The following is a 19921-nucleotide window of genomic DNA, read 5'->3' on the forward strand; positions in this document are numbered from 1 at the left end:
AAATGTTTGAAGTGGGTTTGCCTCCACATGGAAGGGAAGAGAGTTGCAGCAGTGATAATCTAATTGTATTACTTGTTTTATAGTTAATCATACATAGCATTAAGTACAGGTCAATCAGTTTAATACATAGACTTGCTTGTTGGTTGGACTTTATGTTCAACAAAGATCGATCAATTAAAAGTTGTTCTCTTGAATAATATTCTAATCAATAGAAATATTAAAAGAAATATTTTAATAGAAATATTAAAATTAGACACGTCCATTAGGTGTTGGTAAAATGTTTAAAGTGGGTTTGCCTCCACATGGAAGGGAAGACAGTTGCAGCAGTGAGATAATCTAATTGTATTACTTGTTTTAGAGTTTATATAATCATCCATAGCATTAAGTACAGGTCAATCAGTTTAATACATAGACTTGCTTGTTGGTTGCAATTTATGTTCAACAAGGATTGATGTCCAAATCAATTAAAAGATGATCTGATTAATAAAAATATTAAAAGTCCTTGTTTTAAATAGTCCTTGTTTACAAACATCTTTATTTAGTGGCCATTTTTGTGGCTTGTGGTTGCTTTTGGTTCAAATATATCGTAGGCAGAACAAAATCATTTCTGCACCGAGTTTAGATGCTGTGGGTCTTTTAGCACCTGATCTGCACAGCGAGGAAACAAATTGATTTGTTGTTTGTATATGTTTAAAAAGACATGATAAATTAAACTGGGGGAAAAAATCACATTAAATCGCAATATTAAGAAAAGAAAATCGCAATTAGATTATTTTCCAAAATCGTTCAGCCCTAGTCCAAAACCTTTGTTCTCGCCCGGCTTGGCACCGTTCTCTGAAGTTTCCCGACAAGTGCCTGACCTGAGCTAAGCGATCACAAGCTCCCAGCGCCGCTCGATGATAACAGCGGCATGTGATCTTCAGCTGACACCCACCCACCACACAGGCCCGCTGCTGGGAAGACGATGTGACCAGAGGGAAAAGGGGCGGGACGAGACAGAAACATGTGGCCATGAACACCTCAGGACAAACAAGAAGAATAGAGCAACATGCTTTACCGCGCCGCCCGTCTCCATTTTTTTAATCCGGGGGTAATCTCAGGCGTGTCAGCAGCGCTGCCACTCCTTCATCTACGGGATTACAAGCGGTGAAACGGAGACGCTTAATTACTGCTGAGGCAACGTCTCGCGTGTCTGCGTGTGGGCGTGTTGTCGTCCCATTACTTTTAGTAGTGTACCTGTGCGCCGCATAATTAAAGCTGGCGCTTTCCCCGCGCTCGCCAATGATCTTTGATCTCCATTACCAGTCGAAATGTAAGCAAAAAGCTTTTGGCTATCGCTTCAAAAATGGATTTTCAGTGTTTCGTGCCGTCCCGGAGCAGCAGCAGCGTACCAATCCATTAGAGGCCCCAGCAGAAAACAAAACAAGATCCTCAGGAGGAAGCTTTCTCTGTCTTGGAGGATGAAGGAGAGCCCCTGTCCATGTGCAGCCACCGCCTCTTACTTAGCCGGGGGGCCGTCTCTGGCCTTCTGGGCACCAAAGGCCTGGGAGGGGGGGGTTCCTCAAAGTGCTTTCCAGGTGAGCTGTCACAGGCCGTCCTATAACAGCAGCGGTCAGTGTCCGTGGAAAAACAAGTGTGGGCGAGCTGAGAAAGGAGAGAAGGGCGTACGCTGTGCTTCCCTTTAAGTGGCGGTCAGGGAGGGAAATGGATTGTGCAGAATATCCTGCAGGGTTCAGTCCTTCCTTCCTTCCTTCTGAATCCTTACGTTGTTTGTTTGGTGGGTTTGCTGCAGCGTTTTCTTCTAGTGTTTTCGTTTTACGGCCCGCGGCGCAGTGCAGAAGAGAAATCTATTCGCACACTTTTGAATTTCATGTCAGGGACAAAAAACTTACAGTGTGGATTTCAAGAAGGACCAGAATTAGCGGGCTTCACACAGACGATGCTGTTTGTCCGAGTTTGTTATTTTAAGTTGACAAATAACATAAATGTCATTGTGAGCAAGTGGGAATTAATGGTGTTTTGTGTTCAGGTAATGAGAGATCTTTAGTTTTAGAATCTTTATTATTTAGTTTTTTTGTTTTGTAGTGTTGAAATAAATAATAAAATGTATTTTTGAAAATAAAAAAATATTTTCTTCTTTCCGTTCTCTCTTCCTTCCTTCTGTCTTTTGCTTTTTTCCTTTCTTTTTTCTTTCCTTTTCCCCTTTTTTACTTCCTTCTCTCCTTCCTTTTTTCCTTTCTTCTCTTCTTCCTTCCTTAATTTTTTCCTTTCTTCTCTCCTTCCTTGCTTGCTTTCTTCCCTTTTTCCTTTCTTCTCTTCTTCCTTCCTTGCTTCCTTCCTTCTCTTCTTCCTTCCTTTTTCCTTTCTTCTCTCCTTCCTTTTTTCCTTTCTTCTCTTCTTCCTTCCTTCCTTTCTTCCTTCCTTTTTTCCTTTCTTCTCTCCTTCCTTTTTCCTTTCTTCTCTTCTTCCTTCCCTTTCCTTCCTTCTCTCCTTCCTTCTCTGCTTCCTTCCTTCCTTTTTACTTTCTTCTCTTCTTCCTTCCTTTTTCCTTTCTTCTCTCCTTCCTTTCTTCCTTCCTTTTTTCCTTTCTTCTCTTCTTCCTTTCTTTCTTCCTTCCTTTTTTCCTTTCTTCTCTTCTTCCTTGCTTTCTTCCTTCCTTTTGTCCTTCCTTCTCTCCTTCCTTTCTTCCTTCCTTTTTTCCTTTCTTCTCTTCATTCCTTTTTCCTTTCTTCACTTCTTCCTTCCTTCTCTCCTTCCTTTCTTCCTTCCTTTTTTCCTTTCTTCTCTCCTTCCTTCCTTCCTTGCTCCCTTCCTTCCTTGCTCCCTTCCTTCCTTGCTCCCTTCCTCCCTCCCTTCCCTCCACTGCCTTAAATCTAATGTAAAGTACCGATAGATAGCTCACACTCTTGAATGGTGTGAATAACACAAAGTAACTCTATTCTAGGTTCAGGTTAGGAAATGATGCGATTAGAAAGAGGCTGATGCTGACAATAAAACAGGAGGTGAGAGAAATACAGCAGCAACTGTTTAATGTGAGACAAATGGAAATGTGAGCCTCAAACACCTGGAACTGATCCCTTTGGTGTCTGCGTAACTAGAAGCGCTCTTAACGGGATATTTATAGCCACAAACACAAACATCTGTAAGGAAAAGATCAAGCCCAAGACAGAACAGCATGAAACGGGCTTTTTGTGCTATTTTTTCTTTTTTTTTTCTTCACACGGCAGCTGACCTGCAGGGTAAGACACGAACGGCTCACCGCAGAGACGCCGAGGAGACGACGGAGAGATGGCAGAAGATTCACAGGGGAGGAATAACAGGCAGCTCTTCGGCTATGCCGGAAGGAGATTACACATTTCAAAGGTTTCGTGTCAGAAAGATTCGTGTTAGCTCCTCGCAGAGGCCTTCCTCCGGCACACAGAGGCGATCGGATGGAGCCTGAGTCACACAGCCACCTGAAAGCCAGATGTGTTGTGCTCACTCTGCTCGCCCTGCGGGAATGCGCCGCATGTTCTCAAGCGCTCTTCTGTGCTGCCCCTGCCTATTTCTGCTGCTCTCCTCCCCCTGTTGTTCGTATCTTTCTGTAAAGGGTCTCCTTTCTTGACCTCGCCCTGCCGGCCCTGCCAAGACAGACGACCGGCGATCGCGTCGCCGCCGCTCAGACACCACGAAGACACCAAGATGCGCGAACGCTTACTGTAGAGCCGCATTGCCGATTCCCAGGGCGTTTTAATAATGCACCAATATTGTTTCTCAGGTTGAAGTGTTGATGCGGGAGAGAAAGCAATGGCTCCTTTTATGCATATCCATCTTGTAAAAGCGGCGGGACGCCAGGCTTCTCATTAAGTTCCACTGGAAGCGCGGCGGCGCGATATGAAGGCGTTGTCAGTCACGTTTTACGAGGACTCTCACAGATCGGCAGTCGGCCTATAGGCGGGCCTCTTTCTCTGTCTCCAGCAGACCTTAAGATAAAGCGCCCATTGAGGTGGTGGTGGTGGTGGTGGGGGGGGTGCAACTGTTACAGTGGTGAAGGGACTGAAGCGCTATTCTTCAGAGCGGGTGGAAGACTGGATCTCTGTGTCTGTGCCACCCACAGACACAGCAGCCATCATTCTGACGGGGTGGGGGGGAGGTGGGGGGTCCATGAATCTAGCTGGCTAGTTGTGGAGTAATTCCACCGACAGATGCACAGATGCCGTACCCAGGATTCCTGTTTTCCTGTTTTGCAGTAAAATGTTTCTTTTCACCGTGGGGGAAAACAGAACCGACCAGACGCGACGCCACGCGTGGCGGAAAGCTAACGGTCCGCGTCGCCCCCGCCAGGCACGCCGTCGGGCTTTTGGTACGGCTGCGCTCGCCATAGGATCCGCTTTCGACCCGTTTTGTTTGCGGTGGTCAGAGGTGACGGACGTTGAAGCCACCGACCTTCAATCGAAAGACTCGATCTAGCGGAGAGCTGACAACAGCCGTCCATGCAGGGAAACACGGTGGCGGCAGGATCATGAACTGGGAGCCGAATAAAGTGTTTTTCTTTATTTATTTGTGAGACTTTCTTTCCAGAGCTCAGCCCCCCCCTCCCCAACACATCACAGTCCGTTTAATCTAAACACTGCGATCGCTGTGTCATGTCTGAGCAGAGATACAACCTCCCTCTATCTTCCCTCCCATCGCTGGGGTTTTGTCTCCCTGTAGCAGCGTGTTTGCTGTGATAAATGTTTGCTTTGTTTCCTCCCCTCCCGTCTGTGCATCGCTAAAATCTCAGCCATCAACGATCTTCCCTTGTGCATTAAAATAAAGGCCGATTCTTAGGACATCAGGGCTTTGAACCCTAGAGAAATGCCAGGCAGAAGGAGGCGATGTCTCCAGATCACTGTTTTGATCAGCAGCCGCCACGTTTAAAAAAAAAAAAACTTCTCTGTCCGCCGGAATGAAGTGCTAAAAATAAACTTAGGTGAGTGAACGGGGTGTTATAGGTGTTTAAAATAAAGGATAAATGGGCTGAGTGTGGCGGTTTCTGAGCGAACAGCTCTCCCTGTCAGAAGACGGCGGCTCACTTTATCTCTGATCGCTCCCTCCTTGACGTTTGTTTCTCCCTGCCATGCAAGCCGGTGATTATCCAATCTAAATCACAGCAGTTATTAACCTATCCCAAAACATGGCTCACTGCATTCCTACGCATGGAGGGAGGGAGGGAGGGGGGGACATGATGCCTTCGATGATAATAAGCAGCCCTGTGAGCGACCCCCCCCGGTGAAAAGGTGTAATTTCAGCTCCTGGCTTTGACTTCCCCCCAAGCCTGGAGTATGATCCGCCGAGGAGGGTGGCGTCTTTGGGTCATAAAATCTCAACAACAACTACAAGGTTTTGGGCTTTTAACATATCGGCATTAACATTGGTATCGGCCCATTTTTATTATACGAGTATCGGTTCAGTAAGTAAAACTGGGCCGATATTAACAACCGATCTTCTATTTCCATCTAGTTGCCTGTGTCTCAAAAAGGGGGAGCGGGTTGGTCATGTGAACGTGAAAAGAAGACGTATGAAAGTCTAGACTGTAATCCACATTCAGTTAGCAAAATCTTACTAAATTTGATCATCACAGGAACGTTAATGTGTGTACAGAAACATCTGGACAGCCACGCACATCGGTAAATATCGGTTATCAGACATAAACGCAGTATTAATATTGAATATCAATATCGGCCCTTCATATCCCAGTGGAGGGCACTGCACCTTTATTATATGAACACCAAATGCTGGAATGACCAAAAATAATGTGGGCCATTTTAAAGGGATTAAACCCAATAACATAATAACTTGTCAGAAATGTAATGAAGTTTCTGAGGCAGTAATATAATAATTTTTTGGTTGTAGGTAATTATGATAAAGTCATTTGATAAGCTGATAACAACGGCAGACAGTGTAATAACACATAGATAGGACTTCCTAGAAATGAGAGGTTTTGAGGCCGTTTAGGCATCGTGGGTTTCAGTGGTTATAAGCATTTATTAAGGCTGCCCTCTCTCCCAGATTATGGCTTAAATAGCCAGTTTAAGAATAATCTGCCTGTGTTATTCGACATGAAGATGCATTATCCAGAACATACTGATTCAAATGCATGATGTCATCCAAGGAGGAATATATTTCATTGAGTTGCTGTCATGGTAGTTTGACCACTGGATTCAGGATGAGAATGCTGGTCATGTGACCTACGCTTGGTAATCAGCCCAGTACGGTTTTACGCTTTCACATTATCGGGAAAGTCTCAGGGCGGCATCCTCTCCAAAGCTATATTAAATTGTTGGTAAGATGCAAGGTTATTGGTCAGTTTTAGTTTACTGGTCGCTGCGCGCGCCAATCAGAAGGTGCAGCGCTGCAAAGGCCCACCCTGAAGATCAAGAGTTCGTGATATAACATTAGAGTCGTGATTAGAGCGGCGGCCCTCTTCTTAATGAAGTCTTCTGCGTTAAGACGAGACGAAGCAAAAGCGGAACGGTAGACGTTGAGGCGGATGACGCACGGCTCGGTAGGAGAAGCCTGTCAAACCACGGTCGACACGCTAACGCGAGGTGGTTTTTCCGGTACAGGGCCTGCACTTAGCGAGGCATCACACAAGCGATTTGAACCACTCTCCCAAAGTCTCTTCACCACAATTTGCCTCATCACTTTAAATGGGGAATAATGATGAGCAATTTCACGAAGCATCTCTCTCTCTCTGAGCAGAACGCGGGCCACAGAATAGAGTAATGGCCTCTCTCTGAGTCCACCTAGCCGACGGAGTTTATCACAAGGCTCTCTGGTTTGTTATGATCTCTGCGGGGCACAACGGGGACACTGTGCCTCCCCACAGACTCGGTCTGGGATGATGTCCAGAGCACAGCTTCAGCACCAGCTCCCCCCCCCCCCCTATCTCGCACCCGCCCACACGCGCTTTCTCCTGCACACTTGCACCAGCCTACGCATTCTTTCTGGCGCCCACTGATGCACGAGGCCGCCATAACACTCGCATCTCTTCTTTTTTGCCACTTTTGATAGTGCAACACACAGGGGCTCCAATTATTTTTTTTGCTTCTGCTAGCTGACTTTATTTCTCTGTTTTGAAGACGCCTGAGCAGACCTTTCTTGTACGGACACATGCCTCTGACTGTGTGTGTGTGTGAGGCTCGCTGTGACTGAGTGGTTTAGTATGCATGTGTGTGGGAAGGTGTGATTCTGAAGCAGCCGAGGGCGTATCGGTGTCTCGCTGCGGTTCTCGCGGCAGGTTGCGGGGGTCAGTCCCTTCTGGCAGCCTCCCTCGAACCTTCCTCGTGGCTCAGATCATTCGAGGGGGGAAAGTTATTGTAGCGGTAACAACCGGGGGACGCGCTGTGGGCTGTCCCCTTTAATATCACAAGCTTCAAGATAGGCAGCTTTTATTACTTCTCCCCTCGACGCGACTCGGAGAGTAGCGGCTGTTTACACTGCGAAGCGGGATTATACCTAGAGCCGTGCTTGATTAAAAGTATTTCTCTGCCTTGTCTGCCCACGCGTCGTAGAAGAAGAACAAAGCTCCCGAACAGGTTGGGCATCAGCGGCAAATCCCCGCTGCAGCACTCCGAGCCATCAAACGTGAACTGAAAATAATCCATATTATTCTTCTGTTCATTTGCATCAAAACCCCCCTTGGGACGCGTGTCCATTAAGCTAGTAGGAATTGTCCCATAGTACGGTGGTTTGCAATTCATTGTAACCCTAATTACTAATAGCTGGCTGTTTGGATTTAGATATATCGTAGATTTATGTGTCAGTCTGCTTTAATTTGGCCCCTTTCTGTGAAGTGAAACTTCACCAAAAGCCTTCCTCAACACATCAGACGCGCATTGCTCTGCAAAGGTATTCACACCGCTCGACCCTTTCCCACGAAACCTTGCGGACCAGCAGACAGCTGTGCATGGATGTGAGAATTAAGGAAAGCTTTACTTTGTGTTCCCAATGTTTTGTAAATAAGAAGATGGAAAGTGTGGCGTTTAAACTTCGGAGGAGCTACAGATATCGACAGCTCAGGTGGGAGAATTTCTTAATGTTGGTTATGAGCTCCATCAATCCGGCCATTATGGAAGAGAAGCAAGGTGAAGATTTGCTCTCTGGTCACATTAAGCCTTTGGAACCTCATGCGGAAGAAAAACTTTAAGGAAAAACGTTTAAGGGAACTACCCTGAAACACACCACCCACATATAGTGAAACTTGGTGGTGGCAGCTCCATGCTGGGGGTGGTATGGTGCTTCTCACACTGGGTTGGAGGTTCAGACCCTAAACATACAGAAAGGTTTAATTTCAATTCAATTTTATTTATATAGCGCCAATTCATGAAACATGTCATCTCGAGGCACTTTACAAAGTCAAAATCAATCAGATTATACAGATTGGTCAAAAATGTCCTATATAAGGAAACCAGTTGATTGCATCAAAGTCCCGACAAGCAGCATTCACTCCTGGAGAAGCGTAGAGCCACAGGAAGAGTTGTCTGCATTGTCCATGGCTTTGCAGCAATCCCTCATACTGAGCAAGCATAAAGCGATAGTGGGAAGAAAAACTCCCCATTAACAGGAAGGAAAAACCTCCAGCAGAACCGGGCTCAGTATGAACGGTCATCTGCCTCGACCGACTGGGGGTTACAGAAGACAGAGCAGAGACACAACAAGAGAGACAAAAAAGCACAGAATCACACATTGATCTAGTAATCTGTTCTACATTAGATGGTAGTAGCGGGTGAGCCGTCTTCTCTGGATGATGTCACAGTTAACAGAACGCCAGACCAGGTGTACCTACTATGAAGAAAGAAGAGAGAGAACAAAAAGTTAAAAGCTGTAATGACGACAGTCTTTTCAATCTAATGTAATGCAAATCTGGAGAACAGTAGAAATCAGATTGGGGTCTACAGCCTGTGGCCCCAGGCCCAAGAAACAGTTTAATAGAATTGTAAAAAAGAAATGCAGATACCTCAATTAAAAAGTTTCTAATAATTTAAAAAAACATTTTTTTTTTGTGTACTTTGTGGCTCCAAACACAAAATGGATCGCAACGATATCTGAGGTTTACATCAAAGTTTATTAACGCGTGGTCCAGTCGAAGTCCAGACCTAAATCCAGTTGAGAAACTGTGGCCAGGCTGGAACATTTTTCATAGACTCTTTCTGTTCCAGTCCGAAATGAGCTGGAGCTCATTGACAAAGAGCAAGGAGACAAAATGAAAGCCTCAAAGGCTACGTTCACGCTGCGGGGAAGTGAATCCGATCTTTTTGCCCCTCTGTCTTTTTCTCGGCCGTGTGAACGGAGCCAATTCCCATCTTTTCACACCCCAAAAAAAAAAAACGATTCATGCCGCTTTCCATATGTGGTACTACTTGGAGTTTTTTTTTTTTTCAAAGCGTCCGCAGTCTGAACGGCCGTGTCGCATTTTATACGTCTTTCACGTCCCTCTCCTGTCTCTCGCTCCACAACGATGCTAGCAGTAGCAGCTAGCATCGTTGCTAATAGCTGTGCTGCTTTCTTCTTACCTCACTTCGTCTTGCCATCAATTGTCGGCTGTGATTTTTTTTTAAACTTTATTGAACAGTTCCGGAAACAATCACATTCACCATTACTGCCGCAAACAGTGCGCCGCTCTGTGACGTCTCCTTCTGTTAGCCGCACACGCGGGTCTCTTTGCGGTTCAAATCGGGACTGAGCTTCAAGACCTGCAGTTGTGAACGTAGCCTAAATGTGCTAAGATGACAGAGAGACCCCAGAGATGCTTTTAGCATGTTCCTGCTTCGGTTCTCAAAGGTATTGTCTAAATACAGACGCAAGCCTCTTTGCCTGCAAGCAATATATTATTTTCATTCCACTGCAGCATTATGACGTGCTTTGTGTTGATCTGTTGCATAAAAGCCTAAAAAGAAAACACTTCAACTACCTCATTTGTAGGTATGATGTGATAAAATGTGGAAACGTTTGAGGCACGGTTACCTGCACTGGTCGTGTTGTTGTTGTTCTGCGCGATACATCCAGGACCTGAATGAGTAATTAAGCCCGGTCATTACCGATCACAGCGCTGACACTGGGCAGGCCTGTCATATTTCCTCATAAGAGGAAATTAGAGGGATTGCGATGAGAGGGGAGCTTGCTAATTGGGACACGGTGCTGAGGCTGGTCTGTGTCATGGAGTTAAGAGGCATTTAGACAGGGCAGCAGACCTCCTCACGCTACACTGATTCTAATTTATCTCCCGCTCCCTCGGCCCCTGCCTCGCAGTGGCCGAGACCCGCCGTGTCACGGCTGCCATGTCACGTCCTCTCCCTCTCCGTCTCCTGTCTAATCCATATCGGTCCGTTTTCTGTCCATCTTCCCTCAGATCAACCCGTCGTTCGTGGCTTTTAGCTCTCCCGCGGTGGATTGTTGTGTTAACCATTAGCTTCTGGTTTGTCAGACTGGTTGTCTCCATCCACTGGGATTTCGCTCAGGTTGACCCTTTAAGCCCGACCATAAAGACATCATATATTTGTAGACACCGTCATTGGGCGGGTTCTGCCTGTGCTGCGATGCGTCAGAGCGTCCGCCATGTTGAATGTGGCAAATCTGCAGTTAGTCTGAGTCACTTAAACAGTATCAGAGGGACTTTAATCTTAGAACATACTTTGTATTCGTAATATTTTTATTTTTGTAATATTACGAGTTTATTGTCGTATCCTTTTGAGCTTCATTCTCCTGAATTTATTCTCGTAAAGAATAAAAATAATCAAAAGAATCTAACCTGGCCCTATTACTCCAGGACTGAAATAGTTCCGCAAACTGTGACTATTCTGGAAATGGCCCCCTCATAATATGAATTTTTTCTCATAATATTACAACTTTTGTCTTTTTTTTTTTTTTTTTACTTTATTGTCCTTGTACTTTTTTTTTCTCATATTAGTAACTTTCTTATTAATACTCTCCCAAAACGTCTGTTCCTAATCTGTGACTATACCAGAACGTAAAAGGTTCACATGTGACACGGTTTTATGAAATAATGAAGACCACAATGTTTAGATTTAACCAATTGACTTTTAGTTAATATATATATATATATATATATATATATATATATATATATATATATATATATATATATATATATATATATATATATATATAGATATAGATATATATAGATATATATAGATATATACGGATGTTATAGCGTTCGACGTTTCTTTATGCTTAAGTCGTATCCCCGTACAAAGAAGCCATAAAGAAAAAGAGACGTCGACAAGAAGAGTTCCAGCCTTTGTCCTCTGTCGCCGTCCACTTTATCTCGTCTGCCCTGACAACTTGCTAGGCGCCGTGTTTACGATGAAAGCGAGGCCAAAACCCAGCAGAGATAACAAGCTAGCAAATCAAAAGCTGTTTTTTTTTTTTATTTATCTTTAAAAAGAGAGGGCAAAAAAACAAAAATGTTTCTGTGCAGAGAGACCAGAAGCGTCTGTTCCTCAGGCGATCTTCTGACGCCCAGGGTGAATATTGAACCCACTCCACCAGCTTTTGCTCCGTGCTTTCCGTTCTCTTTTCAGGCAAGCCTTCCAACGTCCACTTTTGTTTTTTTTACGCTGTCGTTCTCAGGGCCGCTGCACGCGAGAGAACTGCAAGTACCTCCACCCGCCCGCTCACCTGAAGACCCAGCTGGAGATCAACGGGCGGAACAACCTGATCCAGCAGAAGACGGCCGCCGCCATGCTGGCTCAGCAGATGCAGTTCATGATCCCCGGAACAACCATGCAGCCTGTGGTCAGTGCTGGTTCTCTGCTGTGGGTAAATGACACGCCAACTCTGCTGTCCGGCTTACAAATCATTGCAAATGTGCGCTTTTTTTCTGCTGCCGCTCTGACACTGCGACGCAAAACTCCCAGCTTCCCAGCCGCCATCGCGGCAGGTGTGAAAGTGTATGGCTGCGTCTACGCGCAGCCAGGCGCAGCTAAAGCGGAACTTGCCTTTTCAGCAAAATCTGTCCAGGAGGCACAGAGGTGGAAAACAAAATAAATCTTGTCTCTCGCTTTCCGCTCTCGCCGCGTCCTCTTTGAAACATTTTCCTCTGTGTTACCCCCAGCTGCCTGTCCCCCCCCCCCCCCCCCCCCCAGCGGCTAACCTTTTCTCTCGTCTGCCATACATCCACGGCGGTACATAGCAGGACGCATGTTTTCACCGAAGGACATTAAGCCAGCTTTAACAGTTCCAAGTCATTTAGGTTATTTCTAGTGACTGATAATCCAGAATAATGAGACGTTTACATAAATGTCCTCAGTACACTGCAAAAACAGAAATAAAAATAAGTAAAATTTTCTTTAAATGAGTGTATTTGTCCTTGATTTGAGCAGGTAAGATGATTTGCCAATGGAATAAGATTTTTCCACTTAAAATAGGAACAATTCATCTCCATCATCTTATTTCAAGTGCAGGATGTCTAAATATCTTATTTTAGGGGTACAAATACTCATTCCATTGGCAAATAATCTTATTTACCTGCTCAAATCAAGGACGAATAGACTAACTTTAAGAACATTTTACTTGTTTTAGATCCGTTTTTGCAGTGTATTTAGTAGAAAGGCCTTTTAAACTCCATGATTTGGGCATCTTTCCTTATGTTTTGCACAATTGTTTGCAACATTTAGCAAGCAGAAGTCATTTTTGGACGGATTTAACGTCGGAGAGTGAAAGAAAAAAAGGTTTTAATATCAAGTTCCGACCGTACACTGCAAAAACGGATCTAAAAATAAGTAAAATGTTCTTAAAATTTGTGTTTTTGTCCCTAATTTGAGCAGGTAAATAAGATTATCTGCCAATGGAATGAGTATTTTGATCCCTAAAATAAGATAATTAGATATACTGCACTTGAAATAAGATGATGGAGATGAGTTGTTCCTATTTTAAGTGCAAAAATCTTATTCTATTGGCAGATGATCTTATTTACCTGCTCAAATCAGGGAAAAATACACAAATTTTAAGAACATTTTACTTATTTTTAGTTCTGTTTTTATGTCATTTCTCTCTCGTCTCTCATCTGCTTCCGTCTCTCGGTGCCTGTCAGTCGCTTGCTTTTTTGCCGAAGAATGTGGCAAAAGGGAAACCTCTGATCTTCTCTCCGTCCCTAGCAGACGTTTCCAGTCAGCCAGGGCATGGGCTCCAGTGCTGGGTTGAGCTACGCCCCTTACCTGACCCCGATGTCCCACAGCATGGGCCTGGTCCCCACCGACATTCTGCCCAGCGCTCCCGTCATCGTGCCCGGCAGCCCGCCCGTGTCGGTGACGGCCGCTTCCTCCTCCAACCAGAAGCTGCTGCGTGCCGACAAGCTGGAGGTGACCCAAGCAAACTGTTGGTTTTTTTTTTTTTTTAATGTTATAATTTGTTTTAGGGCTGAACGATTTTGGAAAATAATCTAATTGCGATTTTTTTTTCTTCATATTGCGATTTAATGCGATTTTTTTCCCCCCCAGTTTAATTTATCATGTCTTTTTAAACATATACAAACAACAAATCATTTTGTTTCCTCGCTGTGCAGATCAGGTGCTAAAAGACCCACAGCATCTAAACTCAGAGCAGAAATTATTGCGTTCTGCCTACGATATATTTCAACCAAAATTGCAATTTTGACTTTTCTCTGCATTAACCACAAGCAACAAAAATGGCGTCTAAATAAAGACGTTTGTAAACAAGGACTATTTAAAACAAGAACTTTTAATGTTTCTATTAATCAGAATATTATTCAAGAGAACAGCTTTTAGTTGATTTGGACATCAATCCTTGTTGAACATAAAGTGCAACCAATAAACAATTCTATGTAATAAACTGATTGACCTGTACTTAATGCTATGTATGATTATATAAACTCTAAAACAAGTAATAAAATTAGATTATCTCACTGCTGCAACTGTCTTCCCTTCCATGTGGAGGCAAACCCACTTTAAACATTTTACCAACACCTAATGGACGTGTCTAATTCCCTGATTGTTACATAGCCAAAAATTGCAGACCTCTGCGATTTGGAAATTGCGGTTTTTTAAATCGCGATTATATTGAAAATGCAGTTAATTGTTCAGCCCTAATTAGTTTACTGAAAAAACAAAAAAAAAAAAACAAGCCAGTGCTCGTGTTTCGTTTAGTACGGATCTCTGTAGGCGGGGACGGGAACGGACCGCCTCGTTCTCCTTCATAAGCCAGCGCCGCCGTTCTTGAGCATAAGTTTCTCCAAATACTTCGACTTCTTCTTAGAGCCGCCACGTGAGAGAACGAGGTATGATAATTCGCGGCGATCCGAGCTGTAAATTGACTCAACACGAGAAGCGGCAGCCGCCAGACAGCCGCAGTCAAACCGGGACGTTTAAAACAACTCTGAACGTCTCCATCTGCCCTCTTGGCAAACAAGTCTGGAGAAGAATAACTGTGGGATTGCGAAAGAGTCCATGAGGAAGACTTCTTTTTTTTCTTTCCCTTACGGCACCATATTTATCAAGATAAACAGTAATCTACCTAAGACCTGAAGGTGATGCGTGGGCGTGTGCCTGTATGTGTTTTTCTGCAGGAGTGCCATCACTTAGCAACTGAATGGAGCTGGCTTTAATTAAGCTGCATCCCTCTGAGACACGTATGCACTCCTACACCAAAGCCAACATGCATGCTCGTGTGTGTGTGTGTGTGTGTGTGTGTGTGTGTGTGTGTGTGTGTGTGTGTGTGTGTGTGTGTGTGTGTGTGTAAGTTTTTGCGCAGACATGTAGGCGTGCTTTGTTATGTGTAGATCGGCACGAGCATTCGTGTATGCCACATTTGAAATTATGGCTGAACGATTTTGGAAAATAATCTAATTGCGATTTTTTTTCTTAATATTGTGATTTAATGCAATTTTTTTTTCCAGTTTAATTTATCATGTCTTTTTAAATATATACAAACAACAAATCAATTTGTTTCCTCGCTGTGCAGATTAGTTGCTAAAACACCCACAGCATCTAAACTCAGAGCAGAAATGATTGCGTTCTGCCTACAATATATTTCAACCAAAATTGCAATTTTGACTTTTCTCTGCATTAACCACAAGCAACAAAAATGGCGTCTAAATAAAGATGTTTGTAAACAAGGACTATTTAAAACAAGAACTTTTAATGTTTCTATTAATCAGAATATTATTCAAGAGAACAGCTTTTAGTTGATTTGGACATCAATCCTTGTTGAACATAAAGTGCAACCAACAAGCAAGTTTATGTATTAAACTGATTGACCAGTACTTAATGCTATGTATGATTATATAAACTCTAAAACAAGTAATACAAGTTAGAATATTTCACTCCCTGCAACTGTCTTCCCTTCCATGTGGAGGCAAACCCACTTTAAACATTTTACCAACACCTAATGGACGTGTCTAATTCCCTGATTGTTACATAGCCAAAAATTGCAGACCTCTGCGATTTGGAAATTGCGTTTTTTTAAATCGTGATTATATTGAAAATGCGATTAATTATTCAGCCCTATTTGAAACAGGCCTATTTAGGTTTCCTTCGTTAACGCCAGTTTGTAAAATGAAGCGGACAAATCCATGCCTGCCTTCATTTTACCAACGCGTCTCCGATGTTTTAGATGTTTTCCTGTTCCCGGTCGGATAAAAAAAAACACTGGTTTTTGTCAACGGCGTGATCGTCTCGTCTCCCCCACAGGTCTGCCGCGAGTTCCAGCGGGGCAACTGCGCCCGCGGCGAGACGGACTGCCGCTTCGCGCACCCGAGCGACAGCCCCATGATCGACACCAGCGACAACACGGTCACGGTGTGCATGGACTACATCAAGAGCCGCTGCTCCCGCGAGAAGTGCAAGTACTTTCACCCCCCGGCCCACCTGCAGGCCAAGATTAAGGCCGCCCAGCACCAGGCCAACCAGACGGCCGTGGCTGCGCAGGCTGCGGCCACGGCTGCAGCCATGGTGAGAGCGCCGCCCTACTGGCCGCCCGCTGTGCTCTCAGGCACGGCGGGTCAAAACACTTTTAAGTGACGTGTTTATCCAACAAGCTTAGGGCTGCTTTTCTAATTCTGATGTGTCTGCCTGTTTACAGCTATTGTGAAACACTGTAAAAAAAAAAAAAAAAAAAGTTTGTTTTCTGTTTTATTCTGGGGACATCCGGAGGTTTTCTTTCTGTTTTGGTCGTAAATAGTCTCACCGCTGGCAAAAACAACACGTCTCGCTCACGTTGACGTACAATGTGGAGCCCTGCTTTATTACCGTGCACAAACGCTGCCTTATCCTGGCGGACTCTAGGCCACGGCTCGGCGACAACAGTCGCTCCGACGAGAGGACGGCTGTACGCGACAAACAGGGTTTAGCCAGACCTAAACAGATCAGGAACAATCTGCTGTTATTTCACCGCAGCCTTCTTTTATTTCTCAATGCCCTTGGTTCGCACGGAGACAATGCGTCGGCTCCCCCCCCCACCACCACCACCACCCACCACCTCCATCCCACTTCGCTGCTCTCAGTGATAAGTGCAGTTCTCTGCAGATCAGTTGCAAATTGAATCAGGGGTGGATGTAGCATGACGGGGTGGGAGTTTCACCCTGCTTTAGGTTGAGTCATCCCCACTGACAGGGGAAAAGGTAGAGGAGGATGTAAAAACCCAAAGTACGCCGTTCACTTTTGGCTGCCCCCCCCCTCCCACCCCGCCGCCTTCCCCCGAGGCATTGAGTGGCTTCTTTTGATTGGTCCTTTGGCTGCTGCACTTGCACACCTTGCACTGCGCCAGTGTGCTGACTGACTCCCTTTCTTTCCCTCCATGGCATGGGGCATGCTTTACGCCTTGCACACACACCGTACCTCTCATTGGCTGGCTCCATCGCTGCTTGCTCTTCCTCTCTCCCTCTCTCTCTCTCTCTCTCTCCTCTGCGAGGCCACAGTGTGGAATGACGAGGCAGGTTAGGCGTGTTCGCTCACGTGGTCGCAGCTGCATATGGAAAACAGCAGCGCATTTAAACCCTTCGCGTTCCCATGAACCTTTTCACGGTTTATGTCACTATTACTGTTACGTGATAGGCCGACACAAAGTAGCGCGCGATTGATACGTATGACTACAAATAAGTTGTAGCAGAATGGTGAATGGGAGCATCAGTCAGAGAAGCAGGTATATAGTAACTGTGGAGGAGCTGCAGGGATCCAATGAAAACTAGAGAAGGATCTCCGTCTCTACACTGCAAAAACGGAACTAAACATGACTAAAATTTTCTTAAAATTTGTGTATCTGTCCTTGATTTGAGCAAGTAAATAAGATGATCTGCCAATAGAATAAGATTTTTGCACTTCAAATAGGAACAACTCATCACCATCATCTTATTTCAAGTGCAGGATGTCTAATTATCTTGATTCAGGGGTCAAAATGCTCATTCCATTGGCAAATGATCATATTTACCTGCTCAGATCAAGGACAAAAACACAATGTTTAAGAACATTTTGCTTATTTTTTTATCCGTATTTGCAGTGTAGATGTGCTTGGCGTGTAGAACTGCAAAAGAAGGAACTAAAAGTAAGTCACATTTTCTTGAAATGAGTGCATTTGTTCTTGATTTGAGCAGGAAAGTTTAAACGATCCGCCAATGGAATAAGATTTATGCACTTAAAATAGGAACAACTCATCTCCAACATCGTATTTCAAGTGAAGTATATCCAATTATCTTATTTTAGGGGTGAAAACACTCATTTGATTGGCAGATAATTGTATTTACCCGCTCAAATGAAGGTCAAATAAACCCATTTCAAGGCAATATTACTTACTTTTACTTCCCTTTTTGTAGCGTACAGGTAGGTCCCTAAATACTGCGGCTGTGATTGCAGCTAAGGTTGGCATACAATACAAAGTATTGACCCAGTGGGGGTGCAGAATACAAATGAAATTCTCAGTTTCCGGATTTTTATAGGCGAAAAATAATGAAAATCATGAATCATTTTCCTTCCTCTTCACAATAACGCACAACTTCGTGTTGGTCTATTATATAAAAGGTCCGATAAAATACACGACAGCTTCCAGCTATATGAATACTTACAATATGTAGAAAATTCTACTTTAGCCTCTTGTGACTTGTGTTTCCTCTGCTTCGTAATTTCAGTATGCAGGCGTCATACGCTTCAGTTTATCGTCTTTATGACCCGGTTCCCAAACCACCTTCAGCTGTTCCAGTCTGTGCCGGAGGTGACGAGGGGTTAACCTCAGGACGGCGAGTTGTCTCGTCAGCATCTTTAATCCAATTGTCTCTGAGCCCTCGGCCTGAGCCGCGGCACTTTTTATTGAAGCGGATCCATAAAAATCTGCGCGTCCCGCGCCGCTAAAAATAGCAAAGGTCGCCGTCTATAATTCCACAAAGTGTTCAGTAGATAAGATTACCCACGGGCGGATGCAGTCGCCGTTGTTTTACCGTTTGCCACGTTGTGCTGCTTTGCCGCGGCTGTGACCGTCCTCCTCATCGCTAGTCAAACGCAGCCATCTTTGCTTTCCATGTCACCTCAGTAGGCCGCCTTTCATTCGCACTAACCAAGCGCTTCAGGTCTGCAAACGCCATCAGCAATGCAAGATGTCTGCACAGTGAGAAAACCCCCACATACATCAAGCAAGAGGCTTGTGCATGGACCATCGCATTCATGTGTTTTATTTATTTTTTGTTTCGTTTTATTTGTGCCCGGCATTCACTTTGAGTTGGAAAGTAAACCTGCCGAGGTCAGTTAGGATTCCTACATATGTACGGATTAAACTTGAAGCTATTTCTGTTTTTGTTTTTTTTTTATGCCATAAGCTTTGGAATAAACAGAGCTCCACATTCTGCTATTTAAACTCCTCCCAACTCGCGTCACTTTGTCCACGCTAAAAAGCTCCGCGCCCTCACAACTGACTCCAACCCATCACCAGATTTTTTTTTTTTATACGGACAGCACTACAGAAAGAGGGTGTGATTGTTTTTTGTTGTTGTTGTCAGAACCGCTGCAACGCAGACAGCCTCCCTCGCTAATTGTGCTAATCTCCTATTTGAAATAAGCCCGCGCAGGAGCCTATTTACTTCATTCTTATTTTCTTTGGGTGTTTTTTTATTTTTTTTTATTTTTTTGCCGGCTTCGAGGGCAGAGCTGCGTAATTTAACCTCACACTGCAAAAACCAACCTAAAAATAGGTCAATTTTTCTTAAAATGAATGTATTTGTCCTTGATTTGAGCAGGTAAATCAGATGATCTGCCAATGGAATAAGATTTTTTTTTTTACTTAAAATAGGAACAACTCATCTCCATCATCTTATTTCAAGTGCAGGATGTCTAATTATCTTATTTTAGTGGTAAAAATACTCATTCCACTGACAGATGATCTTAATTAACTGCTCAAATCGAGGACAAAAACACATATTTTTAAGAACATTTTACTCATTTTTATATGCGTTTTTGCAGTGCTGGTAGAGGAGCGCTGAAACTCTCGTCCTTTAATAGAAGGAGAGCCTCTGTACTGATCACATACCTTTTTGAGTGTAATCAGCTTTGTTCTTTGATATATTTCCAGTTAACTTTCAGGGAAGAAGAAAAAAAAAAAAAGCTCTCCTTGTAGGTTTATAGTACATATTAGAATCTTGCTTTTTAACCAAAAATGGTAATATAGCTGCTTTTTTTGTTTTTTCCGCTTTTGTACTAATTACAATAGTAGCTATGTTTCTTTAAAAGGTAAAAAAAAAACGAAACAGATTCTTTTGTTTATGTGCATGCCTATTGTTTTGTATGTGGTATACTGGCATTCAGATTATTTTTGTTTTTGTTTTTTTCCTTCTCACCTATCCACAATGCAATGCTGTCCCCCATGATGCACCTCTGCTTGCTGTTACCTGTATGTTAATACGCTTGAATCCCATTGGCCATCATGTGCTCGCTGCCTGCTA

General features: G+C 44.0%; 1 protein-coding gene across 20 annotated transcripts in view; it reads left to right on the forward strand.

The window, feature by feature from the left end:
• mbnl2 (muscleblind-like splicing regulator 2) overlaps positions 1 to 19921 on the forward strand; it is a 61363-nt gene that overhangs the window by 25894 nt on the left and 15548 nt on the right. For 10 of the 20 annotated variants that reach the window (XM_021313355.2, XM_012857267.3, XM_012857272.3 and 7 more), the window contains exons 3-5: positions 11617 to 11805; positions 13143 to 13346; positions 15693 to 15953. In XM_021313355.2, coding sequence (XP_021169030.1) covers positions 11617 to 11805; positions 13143 to 13346; positions 15693 to 15953 — 654 coding nt within the window. The remainder of the gene's footprint in view (positions 1 to 11616; positions 11806 to 13142; positions 13347 to 15692; positions 15954 to 19921) is intronic. The other 10 variants (XM_012857269.3, XM_012857277.3, XM_012857273.3 and 7 more) reach the window with 3 other exon arrangements.

Source organism: Fundulus heteroclitus, chromosome 24 (genome assembly GCF_011125445.2).
Source record: "Fundulus heteroclitus isolate FHET01 chromosome 24, MU-UCD_Fhet_4.1, whole genome shotgun sequence".
Taxonomy (NCBI): Eukaryota; Metazoa; Chordata; class Actinopteri; order Cyprinodontiformes; family Fundulidae; genus Fundulus; species Fundulus heteroclitus.